The sequence below is a fragment of the Xiphophorus couchianus genome, chromosome 21 (genome assembly GCF_001444195.1).
Source record: "Xiphophorus couchianus chromosome 21, X_couchianus-1.0, whole genome shotgun sequence".
NCBI lineage: Eukaryota > Metazoa > Chordata > Actinopteri > Cyprinodontiformes > Poeciliidae > Xiphophorus > Xiphophorus couchianus.
This window is the reverse complement of record NC_040248.1, coordinates 12,385,985-12,410,131: the sequence shown is the minus strand read 5'-3', so window position 1 is coordinate 12,410,131 and position 24,147 is coordinate 12,385,985. Positions and strand designations below refer to the sequence as shown.

Below are 24,147 nucleotides of genomic sequence, written 5' to 3'. Positions count from 1 at the left end.
TACTGTCTCACAAGAAGGAGTAATTCCAACCCAGTCTTAAGTCTTTTGCAGCCCCTAAAAGCTTTTCCTACAGGTTTGTCCTGAGTTTAGCTGCGTCCGCAGGTTAAAAAGTTCAGTCTTGATTTCCTGCTACTAGACCGTCTTATTCCACACGTCTGTTGTGCCTCAAACGACAAAAAGGGATGTTCTTCTCGCCATCCTTTCGTTATTGTCAGATTTATGGAGAGATTGTCAAATAGTTGTCCTGTGAACAAATTCTCCCACCTGCAACTCCTCCAGAGTTACCACAGTCTTCTTGGCTGCTTCAAAAAATAAAGCTCTCCTTGCCCAACCTGTCAGTTTGTGAACGGCATTGTCTTGTTTTACTCTTTCAATGTAAAGATGATGTGTCCGACCTAATACTGCTTAATACTTCTCCAGAACTTTAACCCTGATGCGTCTGATCATGTCTCCACAGAACATCTGTATTCATACTGAGATCAAATTGCACTCGGGTCCAAGATTTCATTATATACTCCACTTAATAGTGTAATACTAAGTGAAATACTCTACCACAGGTCAACTCACCTCTTGAAATTATGATTGATGTCTAACGAAGAGTACCATTCACAGAGAACAATCACAGCTGTGCCAGTAGTGATTATGTCAGAGTGTAGCTGTGTGAGGCTAAAGCTGCCAGCATCTTGTATCCGCCCCTGATTGGCTGTAAATTACCAAGCTGAGCAATGGCCTGGTTGTACAACGGAGAGCCTCTGAAGTGCTTATGTATAATGGGAAAGAAAGCAACAGCTCATCGAATGAATCAGTCCATTGAGTCCGTCCTCTCACCCATTTCCGCCCTCCCCGGCTTGCTCAGGTCTCCCTCACTCCCCCACCCCTCATCTTCCCTTCTTTCGCCTCTAGATCCGTCCTGTCATGGAATATTTATAGCACTCCTGGTCCAGCGTCACTGAATCGACACACTAACTCGCGGCTAAATATAGCCCAGCGCAGCCTGCGAGCTTTCCCATCTGTCAGCAGTCCCCAAAACACGGCGATAGGCCATTCACACCAGCTCCGCTCCGAGCCGCGATCCCTTCCGCGATCCTGGGCTCATTACAGGCCGTTCAGAGGAGAAAGGCCAGCAGCAGAAACACACATCCCCATCTCCCCCGTCTCCCATTCTCCCCCCCCTCCCCTCTGAGACTCTTTGCTCTCCAAACACAGAGAGATGGAGAGGAGTGTGGGGAAACATTGTGTTGCTCTTTTAACCTTCTGTGGACAGATTCATTACGTCACATCACTGTTACGTATGCAGTGCCTTAAAAAGTATTCATATCTTCTTTTCCTGATTTTATGTTACAACCATAAACTTCAATGTATTTTGCTGGGATTGTATTGAGTTGTGAAGTGGATTTTTGTCGTGGAAAAAAATCTTTAGTCTGTTCTATACGTGGAAAAAGACACTGTGGACAGATGAGAGCAGTATTTTTGCTTTTCTTCAAATTTGATGCTCATCTTTCTGAATAAACCAACCCAATGCAGGGAAGCCAGGTGGGGGAGACATAGTGTTGTAGGAATCTTTGCTTTCTTAGAATGTAATTATTTATTTTTATTTTTTCATGGTTTTGCAAATCAGTGGAAGGAAATATATACCAAAAGACTTTCCACTGCATTTGTAGGGAAAGGTGGTTCTGCAAAGTATTAACTCAAGGGGTCTTGAATACAAATGCACACCAAATTATTATTTTTTTCATATTACTTTTAAAAATATTCACTTTCATTTTACAATTGCAAAGTTTCCACGCACTTTTAATGTCTTAAGTTCATGCATCTAGAATGTAATTCTTAACTCTTAAATTCATTTAAAAAATTGAAGTTGGCCTTAAATACTTTAATCACAGGTCTTAAATTTTGTCGTGACTGAACTATTTAATCTTGTATATCCTATACTGGGTTTTTTTAAGTATTATTGATAATGACCTTAAATAGGTCTTAAAATCTTACATTTGAGTTGGTAAAAACTGCAGAAACCCTGAATTACTTGCTCCTTTTGAGTTGATCTTTCACATAAAATCCCAATAAAACATAAAATATTTGGTTCGGACATTACAAAATCTCCAAAATCTCAACTTGCATGAATACTTTTACATGGCTTTTGCACCATCTTCAGAATACTCTTTATTCTCGATGATGTTTAATACCTTTTTTTTTTTATTTTTAGTCATTACCAAAAACTATTAATGTCATGTTGCAGCAATAGGCTGTAGTTATTGTTCACAAGTAAATAGAGCTGGGAGCAGAGATTGTACAATTATTCCCAACGTTGCCGTTTGGAACACATTGACTTGTATTGGCTCAGCCGTCTCTCCAGTGTATATTTAAGGAGGGCACTGTAAATTAAAAGTATTGGCTAACGGCATTGAGCAACAGTGTCTGGAGGAGCATTAGAGTTGGCACTACGCAATGTTTATCTCGTCCAGTCCATGTTCTTTCCTCACACAGGATGGACTTGCACAACCACGTTGCAGTTTGGAACAGGCCCAGTTAATGCACTGATGGATGAGGTAGCTTTGAGTTTGTTTTTAGATTTGGAAGTGTCAGAGCAGGGGATGGAGAACCTCCATCATGCTGTAATCTTGGATCAAATGGAAGGGTTCAGCGAACCTTAACATTTTGTCTGAGGGGGTGTTGGACTGTGTGGTTTTGTAGCTGTTTCAGGAATGACTGAAAATAAATGTATTGTATGTCGCACTAAAAGTTTCACAATTGTTTAGTTTAACTGTAGCGATTAAGCAGGGGTGAAGAGCAGATGTCTTTGGTTCTATCGTGACACCGGCTTTACAAGCGGCAACGTTCTGTTCCTGAAGGCTGTAGGTGATTTGATGGCCTAATTGACACCAGCTTGTGTGTAATGGCTGACCTGGGGCTGTGTTCTTTCAATTAAGTGCTGCTCCTCCTTCTTATGCTTTAATCAGCCACATGGGTTTATTCTGCTTTTATCAGTTTCACTGATGTTCAGCGTTTTTGGCTGGTACTAATTGTACCAGTGGTTTTTCTGTAAGCGTAGTGTAATAACATACAAATAACAGAGTAGGCGTGTAACATAAATGAGAGTTCAGTGTGTACTCCACTTTTGGGTCGTGGGTCGTTATGGGTATGGTAGAACGGAAAATGGCAGATAATACAAATGTTTTCTGGTTTCTCTTAATAAAATAAAGAAATCGCCCATATTAGGAACGAGCCTCTTTAGTTATTTTTGCAAAACGGTTTAAAAAGCTTTCAACCACATTTTGCTCCTCTAAGGGCTTAAATGTCAAACAATAACTAGTCGTGTATTTAGAATAAATTAGATAAAAGTTTCAATTGGTCCTTCATGCAAATTAAAAGGCATTATAAAACAATGCAAAATTCTAAGCTAAAATTAAATTAGCTTAAATTAAAATAGTAAGTCACTCATCTTGTTTGAACATTTTGGTGGCAGGTGGAATGATGCTTGCTACAGTTGCTTAATTATATGAGGTTTTGTCTTGCCATACACCACTCTGCTGCCATTTCACCACAAACTCAAAAGTCTTGGCAGGGCTAATTTCTAATCCAGCAGTTTGTGTCATTATTAGCTGCTTTTCTTGCATTAGTTTGGTATGGAGAGCTTTTAAATAGGAACTTGATCTATAATATTTTTGTGTGTTGACAGTTTTAAATATGAATGAGAAATATTATATTTGGAGTTTCTCGAGGCTGCTTTCTCGGGTCACTTAATGTGTTTGTGTCTTTATGGATAAAAAAAACAATCAGGCACACACCAGGAAAACAAACTTAAATGGCTGCATGTTTGCAAAATAATAGATTTTGATATCATATTTGTCTATAAGGTCTAGAATGATCTTAGGCTTATGTTTTACAGTATTAACTATCTAGGCCCCTCTGATCTCCCCTTACGAGCTATGACCAGAACTAAATTAGAGGAAGCATCATTTTTTCTCTTTGCTCCTCCACTCTAACCTGAAATGTCCAGAATTTTGTTGGCTTCTTTAAATTGGGACTAAAACTCTTTTGTTTTTCCTGCAACTTTTCCATAAAGGTCAAAAATTACTTTGTTCATTCTTGGCATGTTTTAACTTTGCTTTTAAAGCTTTTTCAGTGCTTTTTTAAAAATGTATTTTATTTCTTTTTACATTGTACTATTTTTCTTTACACGTTTTCTTGTCTTGCTGTGTGTAAATGGTATGATACAAAAAAGACAAATTTATACCAGTTGCTCAGACATCAGACAATATTTGCATAGTATCTGCTGTTTTTGAATGCTTTCATGCTAAATAATAGAGATTAAAACCCAGTAAATCTGAAGAAAAACACAATTACTTGCATCAATAAATTAAAGTTGCAGCTTTCCCTTGTCTGAGTAAGGGAGAGCATATTAATTGGTGATATTCCCCCTTTAGGCCACTTGCAGCAGGGTTATTAACATAGACTGATTAATGAGGGTGATTGCTGCGCAAATAAAATCCTAATTATTCATGAATTGTGTTTTTGTGAGGAGGAACTTTGTAAACAAACTCTAAACCGCCTCTTTGCCCCTCCAGGCCCTCGACGGTTTCTTCTTCGTGGTGAACATGGAGGGCAACATCGTGTTCGTGTCTGAGAACGTGACCCAGTACCTGCGCTACAACCAGGAGGAGCTGATGAACACCAGCGTGTACAGCGTGCTGCATGTCGGAGATCACGCCGAGTTCATCAAGAACCTGCTGCCTAAATCCCTCGGTTAGCCCTCGGCTTATTCTCCCTGCCAACGAATTCTGCCTCTGCTCCATCTACCTTGCATCACCTGGTGCTTTTTATTAGCCATGTCGTTGTGATTTAAATGTTTATGGTGGTTTTTTAGTGCCGGAAAGCTGGCTTGTAAAAAAAAAAAAAAAAAAAAATTTGCAGTGTGCAAAGATCCTAAAGGTTCTTCTTTTTCTGTTTTGCTGATGCTCAGCCCAGACTTTTTCCTCTCACTCTTCTCCTCATCCTCCCTCGCTTCTCAGCTAATTAACTTCCTTTTTTGGCTTCTCTCTCCTGTCAGCAGCATAATGCTCTTCCTACATTCTCATTTCGTGCCCTTACTTCCCCTTCTCTTCACTTTTTTAAAATGTTTTTCTCTCATTCTCTGCCGCACACTCCTATCGAGGTCCTATTTTCTTGTTCTCAATTTCTCATACTTTCTAGCCCACCCATTAAAGTTATTCTTTGTGCTTATTTAATGTAAACATTACCACTGTTTGTGCAATCCTCAGCTTAGCTCAGGAATCCCCCCTCATCTGTCCCCCATCATCTTGTTCCTTCAAATTTACCCGTACGGCTTCACTTCCCATAAGGTGAGCTTTGTGTTACTGCATCCCGTCAGGAGCGCTGAGTTCTCCTCTGCTGGTGCTCCGGATTGAGGTCTGAGTACCCGGCCATCTGGGTGGGAGAGCTGCGCAGAGCAGAGTACCCTGGAAATGATCCCTGGGCTGTGTCCCAGTTACTGGGAGATTATCAATGCACTGAATGAGATCACAAACCAGATGGAGTGTGATGGGAGTTTGCTATAAAGAAATGAGTTGGCCATACATGTCTTTTTTATCTTGCTTGTCGTGCGTGCGTGTGTCTGAGTGAGTTATTTTGTGTCTGTGTAAGTGTTGGACAGGAGAAGAAAGATGGGCAGTGATGTTTTGGGAGGACGTGCATGTGGAGGCCTGGCTGTGATGCACTGCTGTGGATGGATGGCTCAGGGTTCCAACTGCTCATTAAAACTGATCTCTACCCAGCAACAGCTCTCCTCTTTTTCGCACTTCCTTTGCTTTCATTCTCTCTATGTTGCTCTCATTATGTCTTCCACTTGCAGCGCGCTCGCCTCCTCTTGGCTCGCTCTTTGCATACTTCATGTTTCACTGTTCACTTTCAGTCGCAGGTAAAAGTGTCCCCCCCACCCTCTTCCAGACTATAAATGTCTCCTTTGCCTCACCTCTTTCTCTCTCTCTCTCTCTTTCTCCTTCTCTCTCCGGCAGTCAATGGTGTCCCGTGGTCCAGCGAGGGTCCAAGGAGGAACAGCCACACGTTCAACTGCCGAATGCTGGTGAACCCGCACAGCGAAAACCAGGACGAGTCGCACGAGCCCCAGCAGCAGAAATATGAGACCATGCAGTGTTTTGCAGTGTCAGAACCCAAGTCCATCAAGGAGGAAGGAGACGGTATGGAAGTGGGGAGGGAAGTGGGAAGAGATGGATTGGAGGATCAGTTGACACTAAAGTAGTAACCTTATAAAACAACCTTGGACAAGATGGGGTTTTTTTGTTTTTTAATTTAGTGTAACATTTTGACATATCTGCATATTTCTTACTTGTTTGGAAGTTGCCATAAATAGAAAATAGCTATGGCTACTTTTTTTTTCTACATTTGTAACAGGCAATGTGGATCTTGCATACTTAGCAAATTCGTAACAACTTATTAAGCCTGATACAGGTGCGCTCAAAGCAAGTAATGATGCAGCAGCACAACTGAACAGTGAACACATTCAAACTCCGGTATTTTATTTGAGTACATTTCATGTTTTATGGGGAAAAATGAAATGAAATGTGTCAAAGTGAAAATTTGATCCAGACATGATGCCTTTTTTGAAAGTTATCGGTTTCAAACATGGGCAAGATTAACATGACTCTTTTTTCTGCTTAGGAAGCACTAGATAAAAAAAAAGTGATATTTAGAATTTCATAGAAATTAATCATCTTAGTTTTATATATATATATATATATATATATATATATATATATACAAAAGAAAGAAATGCTTTTTGTTGCATTTGTTTGAAAATGGGTTTTAGGCAATAATTATTTTTAAAAGCAATTGTTTCTTAAAATTAAATTGTTTAAGTACATCCCATCAAATTGAAGGTTTGCATTTATTTCAGGTGAGATGGAGACTATTTAATGGGACTGATTTATGTCAGTCCCATTAAGTTCATATTGTTCAAACTTAACATGTTAGTGAGGAAACTTGCAATGACATGACCAATATTGACAAAATACAGCTTCTCAGTCTAGACAAAGAACTCAAGGTTGGGTTCGCAAACCTACAAACGAGGAGTAATGAGATTCTTTTTCTAAATAAAACTAAATCCATCCATCCATACATTTTCTTCCACTTTATCCGGGGTCGGGTCGTGGGGGTAGCATCTTGAGAAGGAGGCCCAGACTTCCCTCTCCCCAGCCACTTGTTCCATGAAACTAAATGATATACATAATAAAAATAAAAGGATATTTTTGATGCAAATGTAAAATTGAATAAACTCACAAATAGATAATCGTAATAAATGGGCTGTTAATGCTGTTTGTGTTGTCATTATGCCCCTTTCTTTGAAATAATAGTATTGTTTGCATATTTAACTGATGCTTAATGCCTCTTTCCCAATTATTTTGTGTATTTGTGAATCGCTGAATATTGCAAGCCCCTGGTGGCCATAACTTGCATCACACCGTGATAAGTCCTTCAGTCATTGGATTGTTGTTTCAAACTCAATGCCTATTTTAGTTTCATGTCAGTTTCTTCTGACTGCTAAAATTCCAACCTTTGAAAACTGAAAGGACACAGATTTGTGTCTATCACTTAGAAATCAGTGTACGGCAACAGAGGACACATCTTTAAAAAAAGCCCCGTCTTCTCTGTCTATGTAGACTTTACTAGATGAGGCCCCTTTGTTTCTATTGCGTTAGATGAGCGTTCTTTACATGACCTCCAACCAGAAACGCTTTGATTAGCCTAGAACTATGAACTACCCGACATAAAAGGCTAACGTTGCCAGCTGTTTTCCGGCAAACATGAGAACATCTCTGGCTGAAGGTGTGTGAAAGATTATGGGCATTCGAACATCAGAGCACGATCGGCGGTTACAGATGGAGGAATTCGCCACAGACAGAAACAGAAAGAAGGGAATTGGGGGGGGGGAAATTAATAACGATTAAGATCTTTGATGGCCAGACCTCCCATGAGGTTCTATACACACATGTGTGTGTGATAGCCTGTAGCACACATCTCTGCGGGGAACATGAGGGATTGTGGATATTATTGGCTCACAAAAAGTTGGACCGCAGACTTTTTGGGGTCACCCAAGCAGTTGAATTGGCGAAGTCATTTTTAATTTTTTTTTTTTTACGTGCGCTGAAGAAGTGTCATTACTGAGCCGTGTTGAGGCGCGATGAGGGCGTGACGACGCTTTAGCCGAGACCAGACGGAGGTGCGGACGCAAACACTTATCAAGTCACTCACTCCTTCGAAAGGTCACACTACATCATTTCCCTCGCCAGCAATAGCTGCTCCTCGCTAAAGGAGCGGAGCCCTGATCCCCACGCTCATTAATAACTGTATTAATTATGCTGCCTGGGAATAACATGCATTTCATTATCACTCCCTCCCTCTGTCTCTATCCTTTACGCCCCCCTTGTCCTCCCCTCTCACTCCCTCTTCGTCTCTCCTGTTTTATCCCCGTCCTCTTTGTTCCATCCTCCACCTTGTCTTTTGTTCCTGACGTTTATTCGTTCTCTTCTTTTTTTCTTTCTGCTCAGACTTCCAGTCGTGCCTGATCTGCGTGGCTCGGAGGGTTCCCACGAAGGAAAGGCCCATGCTTCCCACTCATGAGAGCTTCACCACTCGCCAGGACCTGCAAGGTACGGGGAATCAGACGGACAGCAGCTACAAACTGACGCATGGAGATCTTAATATGCATCCGATTTAATACTTGTTTAGGCTGAGTAAAAAAAAAAAAAAAAAGACTGCCTTTGTGTTGAAAGAAATTTCAATTTCTCCACAAATTAGCAAACATTTCTGCCAAGTTTTTAAGCATCATCCAAAGACCCCGTTAAGATTGGACAAGCTAGTTGCAGCCACCCATCTTGTCTGCACTGTGGGAGGTGAAAAGAAAAACTGTTGCTTACTTGCACACAGCTCTGTGCGCGTCACCTGGCCTCTGATGTACTAATGCCGTTTGTGTGGTATGCACACCCACAACCACATCACAAAAAACACACCTTCATGGTTAGTCAGCGACATATAGTAATTTCCTGTAGTTTCCCACCCAGGCTTCCGTAGGTGCGCATGAATGGAAGCCTCTACTTACCGAGCTGTCCGTTAGCGCCACACAGCGCGACAATGGCCACCATTTGCGGCATTCAGTTTGACATTTTTCCCCCCTTAGAATTAAGCAAAACACCATGTAAGCTGCCAGGCTGCCTCTGTAGTTTCTTTTTTGACGCCTTAGTGATTATTAAATGTGATGTTTTGCTGTAAATGGCTCCTGTTATTGCTGCTGTGACAAGTTGGTCCATGTAGCTGTCAGTCAAGCAGGAGGGAGTTTGTCAGCCCTTTAAGCGGTCTGTTGCTTCCATTTTAAATGGCACATACTTGAGGGACAAGTGTGCACCGCTGCGAGTGATTGCCTGTGTCGACACAAATATCCTGGATGTACATGTTAAACCAGGTGGCAAAACAGTGACTTATTGAACCTGAAATTCATGTTTTAAATGTTAAAACTTAGCAGCCAGTTTGGGCTGGGAGATTTTATATGGGAAGTTTATAATTCCGTATATCTGCAGCTACTGTAATGTCCTCTTTTGTGATTAGGTAAGATTACGTCTCTGGACACGAGTCTACTGCGAGCGTCCATGAAGCCGGGTTGGGAGGATCTAGTAAGGCGCTGCATCCAGAGGTTCCATCTACAGAACGATGGGGAAATGTCTTTTGCCAAGAGACACCAGCAAGAAGGTTATTATTTTACACATATTCACAGTTGGTCTCAGAAATAAATCATTAAATTGAATATAAATAGTCGGATGGACACTTTTATAACCAGTATAACTGACCATGAACTGTATTCTAAAGAAGAATGGGCAGAAATGTCTCTGGAGATGTAAAGCTGAAAGACAAACTGTAAAATGGTTGAAACTGTAATTTCAACGGTACATAACTTCCATGTTTGTTTGTTGTATCAGGTCATAATAAAAGATTTTGAAGATTGTTTTAGATGTTTCGAAGAGGGGAAAGAAGTTCAAGGCTCTGGAGAAAAAAAAGCTTTAAATATTAAATATTTTAATGAATTGCCACAAAAATCAGCCAACCATGAACTTCAGTTCTTGGATTATCCATCAATCTATTCTAATACTGGAACCAGCAGGAACACATTTGTTTTATTTTATATATAAAAAAAATGTTTTTGTGTTTGCTGAAGTGAAGCCTGTTGTGTCTACAGTTCTCCGCCACGGTCAAGCATTCAGTCCAATCTACCGGTTCTCCCTCTCTGATGGAACCATCGTTTCTGCCCACACCAAGAGCAAGCTGGTGCGCTCATCTGCCACCAACGAACCCCAACTCTACATGTCCCTGCACCTCCTACAGAGGTATGTCCCCATAACTACACATTTGTCAGAAAGAAAACTAATCTTAAAATTTGCTTAAGTGTTTTAGCCTGTTTATGCTCTATAGCAACTACTGTTTTGTTTGTATGTGAAGAAGATAACATCTTTGTTGCCTGTGTGTCTAATCTCAAGCACAAGTGATTTATAACTTGGTTGGTAGCATCCTGGATGTTCTGAATTCAATTTAATTCAGATCATTTCCATTTGTTGGTCCCCTTTCTCCTTATGCACTGAATTTCCACCTACGGGAGATTATTCTATCCTTTAGTTTGCGCCACAAATCTAATAGTGGTTAGATTAAGTTTATGGTTCAAGTAAAGGATTACGTGTTCTATGAAAACAGTTATTGGTAGCAGTAGCTCCCTCATTGACTCCATCCAGGAAAAAACACCCAGTTCAACACAAATACTGAGCCAGAAATACTTTCCATGTAAGGAAAAGCACAGAAAGTACTTCTAAGATAACTGAGATGTGCAGAAACTAAAACCGCCTCTGTTTACTGCAGCTTTCCACTAAAGAGTCTCACTAACAAACCATTTGTGCAAACATAAATGTGTGACTGAAATGTGACATTAAGAGATAATAATGACCATTTTAACGTTTTTGTGCTTTTATACAATTCTTTAAAGTGTTAGACATTTTAAGCAAGCTTCAAGGTTTTGGCAATTTTGATGTTTCATTTGATTTCCTGTAAAGCACTTTGGATCGCCTTTTTATGAATGGCAATATCTCCCATCTATTGAGGAAAAAGACAAGAGTATGCACAAAAGTTAATTACAGCAATAAATCTAAATGCGATTTGTTCTAGGAAAGCGACGCAGCTCAACACAAAGTTAATGGCGGCAGTGATTCCAAATAAAGCACCGCCATTTTATACATCGGTATTTTTTTACAAACGAAACTCACTTCTTTTATGGTCTCCATTCACAATTCCATTTTACGGTTTTGAGTTGATATTTTGTAAAATATTAAAGTGGAGATATTTCCTGAGGTGTTTTTTTGTGTATTTTGTTTCATTTCTTGTTTTGTGAGTCCAAATCCATTAAAGACACTCTGGCTAAAATCACAGCAAGGAGAATATAAAAGAGCTTTAGTCTATTTAGCTGATTATCCCTTCATGACTATATTTATCCTCACTCCTCCATGAAGTTACTTGATATTAAGATTTATACCTGTGATACGCTGGTGCAGAAGTTACCCAGTGAGTCAGTGAAGTGTTCCTACTCAGATCTTTTTTTTTTTTTTTAGATTGCATGAGAAACACTTGCAGAGATGTAACTTCTCACTGTGTTGTTTTTTTATTATTATTGTTTATGTCCAAAAGTTTAATAATTAAGACATTTTTCTATCTGTTCATAGAGAGCACCCGGTGTGTGGAATGGGTCAGGACATAGGTGGACAGGAAACGGGGATGACCCCCAAACCGATGAACCCCTCCATGACTCCACCGACCCCGTGCAGTTTGCCCGGTTTGGGGCTTCAGGGCCAAGACACTACGATCAGCAGCAACAGCACGCCTTTCTCTCCTCCGGGCCCGGCCGGCCCCCGGGAGCCTGCAGCCATGGGGGGCCACATGCAGGGCTACCGCTTCGGCTGCCCCCCTCCACACCCTAACTACACCGGGGGCATGCAGCCGCCGCAGCAGGGCCCCAACTGGAGGATGAACAGCCCCTCTCGTGCCAGCCCCAGTCCGGCTGGGGGGCCCCACCCGGCTCAGCAGAACTCTATGCTGTCACCAAGGCACCGGGGCAGCCCAGGGGGTGCGGGGAGCCCCCGTGTAGCCGGGGGCCTGCAGTCGCCCTCTCCTGTCGGTATGTGCGGCAGCGGCCCTGGAAGCGCGGGCAGCACCCATTCTAACAGCTACACTAGCAGCTCTCTGTCCGCTCTGCAGGCCCTCAGTGAGTGCCACGGTGTGGGGCACGGACCCTCGCATGCACACACACTGGGCTCCCCTGACCGGAAGATAGGCTCCCCAGCTGGGGTCACGCCGGGGTCAGGGGTAAACCCTCACATGATGTCGAAATTTGGAGGAAGCTCGAGCAATGCGGGCGGAGCAGGAGACTTCAGCAGTCACTCAGAGGTGAATCAGGGACACGCCGAGGGCAACCAAACGGAGCCTAAGGAGGAGAGGGAGGGGTCCCTGGACGGTCACGACAGTCACGACGCTCACAGCCGTGTCCACGACAACAAGGGGAACACCAAGCTACTGCAGCTGCTCACCACCAAGCCGGAACCCCTGGAGACGCCCTTGTCGCCGGGCGGCGGAGGGGAGGGTAAGGACCAGGCCGGCGCTGGGGTCCGAGGCGGCCACGCGGTTGGGAACACTCACGCCACCTCGCTCAAAGAAAAACACAAAATCCTCCACCAACTGCTCCAGAACAGTACATCCCCTGTAGACCTGGCCAAGCTCACCGCTGAGGCTACAGGCAAGGAGCTGGGCCAGGACCAATCACAAGGTGCTGGGAACCAGTCGTCGGGGGCAGAAATCACTCCCAAGCAGGAGCCGTTGAGCCCAAAGAAGAAGGACAATGCACTGCTGCGCTATCTACTGGATAAGGATGACACTGTAATGAAGGACAAGGTCTCTAAGCTGGAGCCCGGGGAGGTGAAGGTCAAGGAACACCCCCAGGTCAAGGTGGAGAAGCAGGATGCTGGATACGATCGGGCTGAGCAGGTCAGTGTTTGAAGAAAACTTTACTTCTACTGTGGGTGTGTTTGTGTTCTTGTTTATGTACACACACATCAGCAGCTCTCTGATTAACCAGACTGAGCTTGAGCTGTTTTACAAAGAAGAAGTGGGTGATATATGTTATGGCTGAAACGATTAATGGTGATAATCAATTATAGAAATAATCGTCATTCAATTTAGTAAGTGATTAATCGTTTACTAGAATATATAGACTCAAAAAAAGGCAATTTGCTGAAAGAATAACATACTTAGAGCAGTAAGTAATCTAAAAAAGTACAAAAATATATACATTTTGCATTTAAGATATAAAACCATGTCTGTAATTATGTTCTATCTAGAATAAAAGGACAATTTTAATTATTAATCTGTTAATTTAAAAAAAATCAACATATATAACCATGTAACATCAATAAAACTATCTTGATGTAAAGTTGAGCAGAAAGTGCTGAGCTCTTTGCATGTTGAAAGTATTTTTTAATAATCTATAGAATGTGCTGTTTTAGCAGATTAATCGATTAATCATCTGAATAGTTGATAATTAAGATAGTTAGTTGCAGCCTTTCCATATATTCTAAAATAATACAAATGCACATCAAACTTTTCAGGTTTTGCCTGCCATGTCAACTTCTCAATTCTGCAGTATATGTTGATATATTACATAGAAGGCCAGTAAAATGCACAACACTTACAAAATGTGTTCGCACGGGGTGTGACAACTTCCTCCCTCTCCTTGCATTTAGAGTTTTGTCTTTTCCAGTGATTTTGCCACGCATGGGCTTTATTAAGGCTTATAAACACATCTGGTCCCCTCACCGCCTTTGTGTTGGCAGCAGCCCGCTAAGGGAATCTATCTGCCAGCTTCAAACAACTGTGACATTTGGAGGGAGAGCTCCCTGTGGTTCTCTTCAGCCATTTGATCCCAGTTGCATTTGGCCGGAGTCCTCAGGTTTGGCAGAGCTGGAGGCGGGCTCAGCGCTAAAGGAGGGAACGAAGAAAAAAGAAAAAAGGAGCGAACAGTGAGAGTAAAACTCAGTCGATTCAACAGGGCAGAGGTTTGAGACTGACCTGCTGATGGCCTCACACGTTCAATAAGACTCCTATTCGTGGTTTAGCAGGAAGCTTCACTGCTAAACCACCTTACAGAGAATAACACCAATATCCTTCCTCTTATTGATCTCTTTCTCTTAAATTCTATTCCGAATTGGCATCTTTACACAGCAGTCGTGTTTTCATGTAGCGAGTGTTTTGGTACTCGTATAAAACAGGGGTGGACGCGATTTGCTGGATAATGAAAGACTGAACAAAGAAGAGGGAGATGAGAAAGGTGTAGATACCCCCAGGAGAGCCCAGCCTCGGCATGCAGAGTGAAAATGATGAGCCATATGCTCCTGCGTGTTCTCGCTGCTGCCATGGAGATGGCGGGCAGAGCGATCGCTGGGCTTGTAGGACGTACACGAAGAGAATGTAGGGTTTAATAATGAAGGTTTGATTTTCTTGGAGGTGCAAAGCAATAAAGTAAACCCGAACAATGGGACGGATTTGGCGGTTTTTAACAGCAGCCATGAAATGAGATCGTTATTAAAGCAGTCATTCCTTCAGTTGCCGACGGCTCATTCCAGGCTAACAGATTTCATTAATGAGAAAAAGGACATTTGTTAGACACGCACTAATCTGTGACTTCATTAGTCACTTCGTGTGAGGGTGTGTGTGTGTGGTTTTCTGCGCTTTTCTGGTGAATCGCTGCTTGGCCATGTGTGAAAGTAGCTCGATAGCTCTCGAACTAGCTACCGAGAGTCATCCTCTCCACTAACCTCACCCACTGCTTCCTCACTGACTCTCAACCTACCTCTGCCTTGCTCCTCCTCCTCTACTTCCTCCTCACCATCATCGTTTCAGGGCTGAATTATTGATGGCCGGGGCAGAGTTAAATGAGAAATCAAATCCCAGTTATGGCTGTGGTTCACTATGTGGCAGCTTGAAGCTTGTGATTTGATCATCTATCAGTTATCAACAGAGCAGTAGGTGGACATATTTGGTGACTGTGTCGAGGGTGTTTTGTTCTTTCACTACAAAATAAGACAAGAAAATGTCTCTATCCATCTGTCCATTTCCTGCTCCATGCTGGTGGTGTTTATGAACCCTAAGATACTCTTGAATCATCCACTTGCATTAATGGCGGTCCTCTGTTTAGTTGAGAACTTTCGATTTACCTGCCAGGAAGTGTAAAATCCATCTACATGGCTTTATCCTAAATCTCCACGCGCTGCCGCTCCAAAGCCACAGTGGCGATGGCATCCGGCTGCTTCACATTCCAGCTGCATGGCAGAAGAACACCTGCCACCGACACCCTGCTGCCACTCTCCTCTCCCGCTTTCAACATAGGGCCAGGGTGGACGATGTGGACTTAAAATTTTGGTGTGATACAAATACTATACTCAAATACTACTCTTGAAAAACATTTCCATTTAAAATAAGCCGTTTTTCAGGACGACAAGTATTTTTTTTTTATATCACTGAGGTGCACATAGGAACCACATTTAATTTTTTTTTTTTTTTTTATTTACTGATATTTATTGATGCTCTTGTAGAAGAAATGTTGGAGGAAAATAGCCAATATAAAACTTCCACAAACGCTGTCGGTTTGTTTTAGTTTATTTAGCGTCATTTATTGAAATTTGAGACGAGGACAAGTCCAAATTTTTATCGTGATAAATTTTTCTTAATGAATGTTATTATAAATGCCCATTCCTTGGCTGTTTACGTTGCTGCTTCTCGGATTGTTGTTTACGCCATTTTAACTATTAGCCATTATTATGAGATCATTTCAGAGCATGTGTCCAAACGTAAGCAGGTGCAGTTATGAGGGAGACGGCTCACTGGCTCCGTCCCTGCTGAGCAGCCACGTTCGTGACGCAGTGCTTTCAACATTTTTCATCCTCTGATTACTTGAGAAGAACTGTGTAATTTGATCACCTGTCATAAACAGTTTCTTAAGCAGCAGCCATTACCACGTTGTTGCTCCAATGAAAGAAAGGTAATCCTATACTCGCTAATTACCAGACAAGATAAATAAATAAACATGGCTTGAGGAAAGGAGCTGGGATTTGGATTGAGATTTACCTGCATTTAACTAGTCGAAAGCAGATTTTAAATTTGCTAGTTTAAAGCCATCTTGCGTGAATGAAATATCCAAGAGTAGCATGTAGTGTCCCATGATTTTACATAAACTGTGTGAGCGCAATTATAAGGCAAGTATTATTTTCATTGATCACCAACTGCAACGTTAATCCAAGCTGTTAATAAACACCAAGCATGAATGTTTAAGAACATAAAAGTGAGATTTTGACTTTCTTATGAAAATATTCTTAAGTGCACAATTATTGGGCAGCTATTATTGTGCAGAATTATTATCCAAACAAAATTAAAATGCACATTTTCCCCATCTCGTTATTTTTATTTTCTCTTAGTGAGAATTATAATCCCTAACTCAAACCATTCCAGTAAACATTTCTGAAATGGAAAAAAATAAATAAATCTGTGACCAGAGTTTTGACCCTTCTTTTCAGCAAAAGGAATAAGCTTCCATTCATGAAGTCCCTCAGTTTGCTGACCTATTGACTGTCAACTTTTTGTCATTTATTAATACCAGTCCATATCACCTACCTCAACCTTGTTAGCGTCTGACTTGAAGTGAAGCTTTGTGCCCATTACTATTCCACCCACTGGTTCATCCATCTGAACTGCCAAGAGTCACTCTCATTTCCTCCGTAATATCTTTGAAAAATCTGTATTCAGATATTTCTTGGCCCAGTCTACATGCTTTAGCTTATGAGTTGTTCAGTGGTGGTCGGGTTTCAACCTTTACTACCTTGGCCGTGTCTCGTAGCTCTGAACATCTTCTGGCAGTTATGAAATATGATGGAACTGGAAGACGATGGATTCTTGGTAGCTTCACACCTGGTTCTTCTCAAAACCTTGGTGCTTAATTTGTCATTTTTCTCAACACATTTGTTCTGACCCAGTTGACTATTTGTAACAAAGCTTTTGATTTTTCTGGGATTGCGCCCCAAGTCTTAGTAATTTCAAGATTACAGCACTCCTTGAGAGATTCTTTGGTAACTTTTGACTTATGGGAGTCAGTAAATCTTATTTTTTTGACTCATTTTACTGAAATAGAGGAAGCTGCTAGATAATGTAGCTCACCTTGATATAAGTTGTAGATCTTTTAGGCCACACCCTGCCTCTTTACACAAATACGCATCACCTGGAATAGTTAAATCCATTCAGCATTCAAGTTTATTCAGCTTAGATTTAGGAAATATGCCTAAAAATGATATGGTCAAAATAATCACTTCCCTTGTAATTGAGCACACAGTGTATGCAGAATCCACACTTTTTAATGAAAATCATGATATGAGTTTCAAAGGAAAAACAGTAATAGGCCATGATTTAAATTAAAATAGAGGTAAAAATAACTTTGCAGTGCTCCATATACTATGTATACATGTTATTTGATTATAAAACTTTTCGAAGATGTTAAATGGCTTGAAGAGATTTATCTTATTTCTAAAATAGCCAAGCTCCATTACCCTATGACGTTCACCAAGTTGATAATTTTTTTAATGACTCATCGGTGACGGTAGTTGGTAAATGTTGATATATATTATTGTAGGTGTTGTTGTCATGTATCTGTCAGCAATATTTTGTACTCGTATTTATTTCAAGCTTAAATGCCAGCATTCTCGTAGGGGTAGGGTCATTTTAGTTTGTGTACTTGACGGTCGCACTTCTGCTTTACTCGATCTGTTTCTAAGTTCCCTTTCCTGTCAAATGCCATGAACTAAGTCAAGAAAAAACAAGACATTCACCCTCCTGCCATGGAGTCCCCCACACCGGCATCGACCAGTTCTTGAGAACAATAGAAGGGACAAGACAGGTTCATATCAGTATTTTGAGAAAACCAAACTTCTTTATGAATAAAGCTTTCATAAATCTGAATTTGAAAAGAATGTGTAGTCAGTGCAGCGTGATTCCCTGTATGCTTCAAAACTCAGTAGTTTTAAAATTGTGTGATTTAGCATCTTCATTTCATCAGCTTTACATTCAATTATGCTGGACTCAACTCGCCAATAATGTTCTGTATGCTGCAGCCTCTTTTATTAGTTTCTCTTAATGGCAATAGATATTTAATCCCAATAACTTTTTTTACTGGGTTTTTTAGGACCACTGTAATTAAGCAGCTCCAACACAGTGATAACTCAGTTAGAAAATCCTGCATCTGAAGATGCATCACTCGACAGAAATTTCTTGCAAAGCAGTTGCCACAAATGCTAAGTTAATGCTTGCGTACGAGTCGTTGATGATTCAGCTCATAACATTTCAGTGCAGTTTTAGTTGACATTGTGCTTGACAGAACTTATTGAAAAAGTTGTTTGTCTGCTTCATGATCTTCGCCCTTTGCTTTGAACAAACAACATAAAATGTAATTATTGGTGTTTCAGCTTTTCTCTGTGCAGCTTTCCAGACAGGTGTCTGTGGATACGAATACAGCAGTCAGAGCAGGAACCAAGACACATAGACATACTGTAAACAACATTGTAAGAGGTAAAAATTTCTTAGTGTTTAAAAAAAAAACAGACGCACAAGATGATGCTCATTGTCTTTAATACAGTTTAGCAAGAATAAAAAAAATAGCTGAATTTAAAAAAAGAAAAATTCAGCTACATGTGGACAGTTGGTAAACAAAACGTAGATAGTAGAGCGGTCAGGAACATTAATATTAATATTTTGATTTCAGCTACAACTATGTGAATTTGATGGAAATATGTAGCATGAGTAGCTCTTGATCTGTAGTGAAGGTTTAGACTGATTGTAGTGTTGTGGATTTATATTTTCTTAGTACCAACTGAACATTGTTTAAACCATTTCCGTTATTTTCCCACCACCGTGTCCCCATCTTAAGATAGCTGCTCGAACCAGGGTAACATGCAATAGCACAAAATTCAAAACATCCCAATCCTGTCCGTTCTGTGCTATTAAGAATTAAGTCAGTTAAATTGTAATGCCAAAAGAGGATCACACCCTGCTACGAGAAAGGTGTAAGTGGCCGTTAAGTATATGTGAAACAGAGTAAAGTGTCTACTTTTGCAGAGGTGTTAGTTTCTATCAAGTATCAGATGAGTCCGGTTTGGTTTGTAGGAGTAGATGTTGGTCAGGGCTTCATCTCTGGCTCACTGTGGGGAAACGTCAGCCTGCTGTTGCTAAGCATGCAAATGTCTCTGAGTGCCTAAACTATGAAACATGCATAAAATGTAAGACACATCAGCAGCTGACAGCTAATTCCTGCAGCATGAAGATCATTTTCTGTCTATGTCAGTACTTAAATATTATTTTCTTTTAAGTAATCTAACTTGCTGTCATCATCACTATTCAGGAGCTGATTCTACCTTATTTTAAGAAATAAAGTTTTATAATGCATTAAAAAAGGTGGACTTTTTCCTGCTTTTTCTTGAGTGCTTTCAGAGTGAGTCTAAGACTTAATTGGGTGATAAATGTCTAATCTGAGTGCTTTGAGACTGTATATTTACCAGGTTGTGAATTTTTTTATTTCCTGCCTCTGGACGTTTGCGTGTTGCCTGTGTTCGTACGCTTATAGGTTGTAGTGCTGAGAAAAGGAGAACACGGATTGAATTACATACACAGACATGCACCGAAGGCCAGCCAGTTAAAAGGATTGATAGCAGCAGAACCCATTAAGAGTAAAAGCAACTGGAAATGGAGAGAACTGAAAGTGGGAGGAGAGAGAATCGAGGAGGAGGAGAGCAAACGGGGTGTACAGAGGCATTACATCATTCCTGACCTCATTAGGGCTTTTCTCTCTCCCACCACTCCATCCTCACTCTGCTACTCTCTCCAGGTCTCCTATATATCCACTCTGCTCGTCCTTTCTCAGTATTATCGGCATTGCGGGGCTAATCATTTTTAGCCCGTTTATATGAGGACCTACCAGGTCTGCCTCTTGTCGTGTGAAAGCTGAGAACCTTGAGCTCTTCAGATAAATATTGTGTCAGACATTTTTGGCTACCCAGTTATCTTCCGCAGCAGTTGCATGCCTAACAAATAAATGTCACTGTATGGAAAAGTGAAGTGCAACACTAGACAATACTGTGGTGCTGTACTGCTGTACAGTATGTCACGATCTGTAAATATTAGCCCAGGTGCAATGCACTCTGCTGGACAGTTATGGCCACTGCAACTTATTTACTAAAACTCCCAGTGGCTGCCTTGGAATCATTGCATTTAATTGATTATCTGCTGTTTATTTTTTTTAATTGACTACATTTTGCTTCATTTTATTTGGTGGTGTTATAATTGTTAGATGTACACTCCTGATCAAAGTCTTACAGCTTAAAAACATGTTGCTGGTACTCACATTTTGTGCCACTAGACTAATGCCATGTTGAAAGTTCAACTTTAAATTTTTAAAAGATGAAATTGGGAGTAAGACGCAAACCAGTTTTTAGTGATTTCACACTTCTTTGATTGGGGACCAAAATTACAACATTTGTTCCATTTTCACCTGGTGTGATTTGCTTTCACACTGCACTGTGTCAAACACACCAAATGCTTTGAAAAACCTGTTCGCCTCCTCAGCTGTGGTGGCACTGCACTAAGGACCACTGAGGGAAACAACAGGAAAACCTCTGAAGAAGACAAAGCGCAACTTCCTCCTTCGCAAAATGAAAACAAAAATAGATTGGCATCAGATTTTAACAGTAGTAAAATTTCTCTTTTGTTTCTGATTTAAAAAAAAAAACACGAACCATTTCTCCCACTAGTGCTAAATGTGGGCGCTTGTTTTTGTTGTATTTTCCCAGAATGCACTGCGCTATAGAGCGCTTCCTGCTTTTGGGGAGGTCTCCAGTCCACTTGACATTTATATATGCATTTGAACCACTCCAGAGTTCACTTCTACCGAACCGAGGCCTAGGTTTTTTGGGGTACCGGAGTTCAATTGCCTCTTAACAGTCTTTGACTTAAATTTGGTTGTTTGGGGTCAGACTCCCATCCTTTGGACCAGAGAATAAACTTAGGAATAAAATATTTCCCATCTTTTGGCATCTCATGTGTGGCCCACCCAAGGAACGAGTACAAAAGCAAGTTTTTGTTGTTGGAGGCCAAGATGTAGAGATGCAGCGCAACAAGAGTCCTTACTTGTGTAGTTCATCAATCCTTCCTCAGTCAGAGACAGAAAGCCGTGTGCCATAAGGATTCTGTACATCTGGGGTGCCCAAAGTCAGTCCTCGAGGGCCGGCATCCTGCACGTTTTAGTTCTCTCCCTGGTAGTACCAACAACCTTTTCAGCATGTCAGTGTTCCTCTTAGGCCTTCTAACAAGCCATCATTTGATCCAGGTGCGTTAAACCAGGGAGAGAACTAAAACATGCAGGACGCCGGCCCTCGAGTACCGACTTTGGGTACACCTGCTGTACATGCTTGACAGGAAATGACATGAAACCCAGATTCTGGCACAAAGTTTAAGTTCTTAAGACTATTTCCTTAAACCTCTGATCAGTCGATGAACAGTCTGTTTGCTTCAATGTAGTTTTCATTCAAAAAATATATTCTCCATTTGTTTTGTTCTCTTGTTCCCTTTTTTATAGCTCAGCCTTCAACTTAGCAGTTATTCATAGCTGAACTAGTGGTCATTTTAATGCTATTGGATTTTAAGGAAATAATCTGTCACTTGTTTTCCAGGTGAAAATATAATTGTTACATTATATATTATGATGAAATAAACTACCCCTTCAAAATGAAAGTAGTTTATATTAAACTGGAGCAAATGAAAGGTCATCATGAACTAGTTGGTCAGGAGGCCTATAGTCTGAAAACTGGGTAGATCATGTTTCTGCAGCTCATACGACAGCATTAACAGTATCCATGTGACCTTGTTAGCACTCTAATCTTATCCAGCTTGACAGTGATTTGATATATCTTATTGTTGGTAAATGAAGATAGTTTTCATCTCGCATGTTTGCATCTTGCTTTTCTGTCTTTCTCCTGCTAGACATTTGTAACGTCTTTTATGTAAAGCAAACATCCTGTTGGCCTTTTTAATTTTACATTTCAGATGACTGAAAGTGTCAGAAGTATATGAAAATACAAAGAATATCTTAGGAATGATCAGTTCTTTTTTTATTTTTATTTTATCAGTGCCGTGGCTCCACGAGGCCGCCACTATCTGGAAACGCTCGCCTCGTCTCGGAAAACCGAGTATCTGTTGGAGGCTGCTGCTATTTTCTAAAAATGGCAACTATTTCCCTGACCCTTAACTCCCGTCACTGAGCAAGTAAAGCTCTCTCCCCACCTTGGCCTTGTCCTTGTTGAAGATAAAAGCTTGTGGAAAGCTACAACAACGTGTCACATCAGATGATATTCCTTTTGTATTTACATGTAGCCCTGAGTGGTGGTTGGCTTTTTGCATAAACTTCTTTATTTTACTCCATTATCTGGTTGAAAAATTCTACATTATTATACATTTCGGATTCTGAAACTGGAGGGTTTCAGATTGTAAAAGGGTTTCAACAAGTCCTTTAATTTTATCATCTCGGTTTTGGTCTCTAAAATGTCTTGAGTACACCAGTGTTTTTGCATACTGCATCTTAAATATTTGCATCCTCAATTTGTTCACACATTCTTCAGCTTTTTTTTCCAGGACATAGTCTTTCCTCTCCTACCAAGACTTGGTTTTGTTGTTTATTAAGGAAGTTAAAATGTTCTTGGTAGTTATCCTCTGCCAGCTCATTCACTATAGAAAAAAACTCTATTAGCACAGTTTGGCTTGAAAACAGACATTTCAGCAATTGACTAACACCTTCTTGGAATGACTGTTGTGTGAATCTTTATGTATACTATAAGGCCTTGAATTTAGGTGACAGTACAAAAGACGCAAAATACAAACAAAGTTGTACTTCAATTGTTAAGTAAGTAAATATAAGTTGTTGGGTAAGCAAGATAACTTGAGTTGTTTTAGTATACCAGGTAGGCCTTAAATGTGCATTATAAAGCCCTAAATCTCACTTTCAGGGAACAAAACTCAAAATTTGGGGTCTTTGAAGATAAAAAATTTGCTCTTGTGTCCAAAACTGCTTTTGTTAATTTGAACTTCAGAGCAGTGTGAATGTTTTTATGATGGCATGATGCTACAGCCACCATACTAGCTAGAGCCAGATTCTTTGGTTTGAATCCTCCTTGATTCTTTGTCATCTGAGCATCAAGCATCAGGTGTCTCTACAAAAGGCGTTCCAGCAGACCTCTCCAGTCGAACATCTTGTCAAACGTTCGTTAGAATGTTATGTATCAGTACTTCCATGTCTGGCTTTAATCGGTTTCTAATTGGAATCCCACATGCCTCATCTGTTTATGTTTTCATAGTCATCGGAGCTTGACGACATCCTGAACGACCTGCAGAGCGCTCAGCCGCAGCTCTTCTGTGAGCAGCGGCCGGTTTCGCTGCCCAGTCCCATGGACAAACAGAACATCTTTAATGACATCCTGCAGATGTCTGAGAACAACGCCGCCATGGCGACGCAGCAACAACCCAGAGGCCTTGGCATGGGTCAAACTAGTAAGTAGAGCTCAAACTCAAGAGGGGAGTGGGGGACATGAATTTTTTTTTAAAGCCTGTTTATTCTTGCTTTTTAGACTTTGGCGTTGTCCGACCAGGGCAGCCAGGCAGGGCATTACCAGTGAGGAGTGTCTCTCTGGACATGAATGTCCCCTCACAGCAGCCATCATTGCAGTACCCCATACGGGCCAACAGCCCATACCCTGTAATGCAACAGCAGCAAGGCATGTTAGGAGGTCATGGCATGATGCCCAACCAGCCTGGTATGGGCAATGCAGGTAAGTCTAACCAAGAGCTCAAGTCAAATCCAATTACGTTATTATGGTCTAATATTAAAAATAAATAAATAAATACTGTAGTCTTGAACTGTGACACTTGTGGCTGATTCCAAATTCCGATTAGACACTTTTCCTTCTGCCTCTGTGT

General features: G+C 41.0%; 1 protein-coding gene across 5 annotated transcripts in view; it reads left to right on the top strand.

Annotated features, from left to right (window-relative positions):
- ncoa2 (nuclear receptor coactivator 2) overlaps positions 1-24,147 on the top strand; it is a 73,578-nt gene that overhangs the window by 38,099 nt on the left and 11,332 nt on the right. For all 5 annotated transcript variants that reach the window (XM_028005066.1, XM_028005069.1, XM_028005067.1 and 2 more), the window contains exons 6-13: positions 4,566-4,743; positions 6,012-6,194; positions 8,562-8,663; positions 9,616-9,756; positions 10,241-10,388; positions 11,766-13,080; positions 23,529-23,721; positions 23,799-23,999. In XM_028005066.1, coding sequence (XP_027860867.1) covers positions 4,566-4,743; positions 6,012-6,194; positions 8,562-8,663; positions 9,616-9,756; positions 10,241-10,388; positions 11,766-13,080; positions 23,529-23,721; positions 23,799-23,999 — 2,461 coding nt within the window. The remainder of the gene's footprint in view (positions 1-4,565; positions 4,744-6,011; positions 6,195-8,561; positions 8,664-9,615; positions 9,757-10,240; positions 10,389-11,765; positions 13,081-23,528; positions 23,722-23,798; positions 24,000-24,147) is intronic.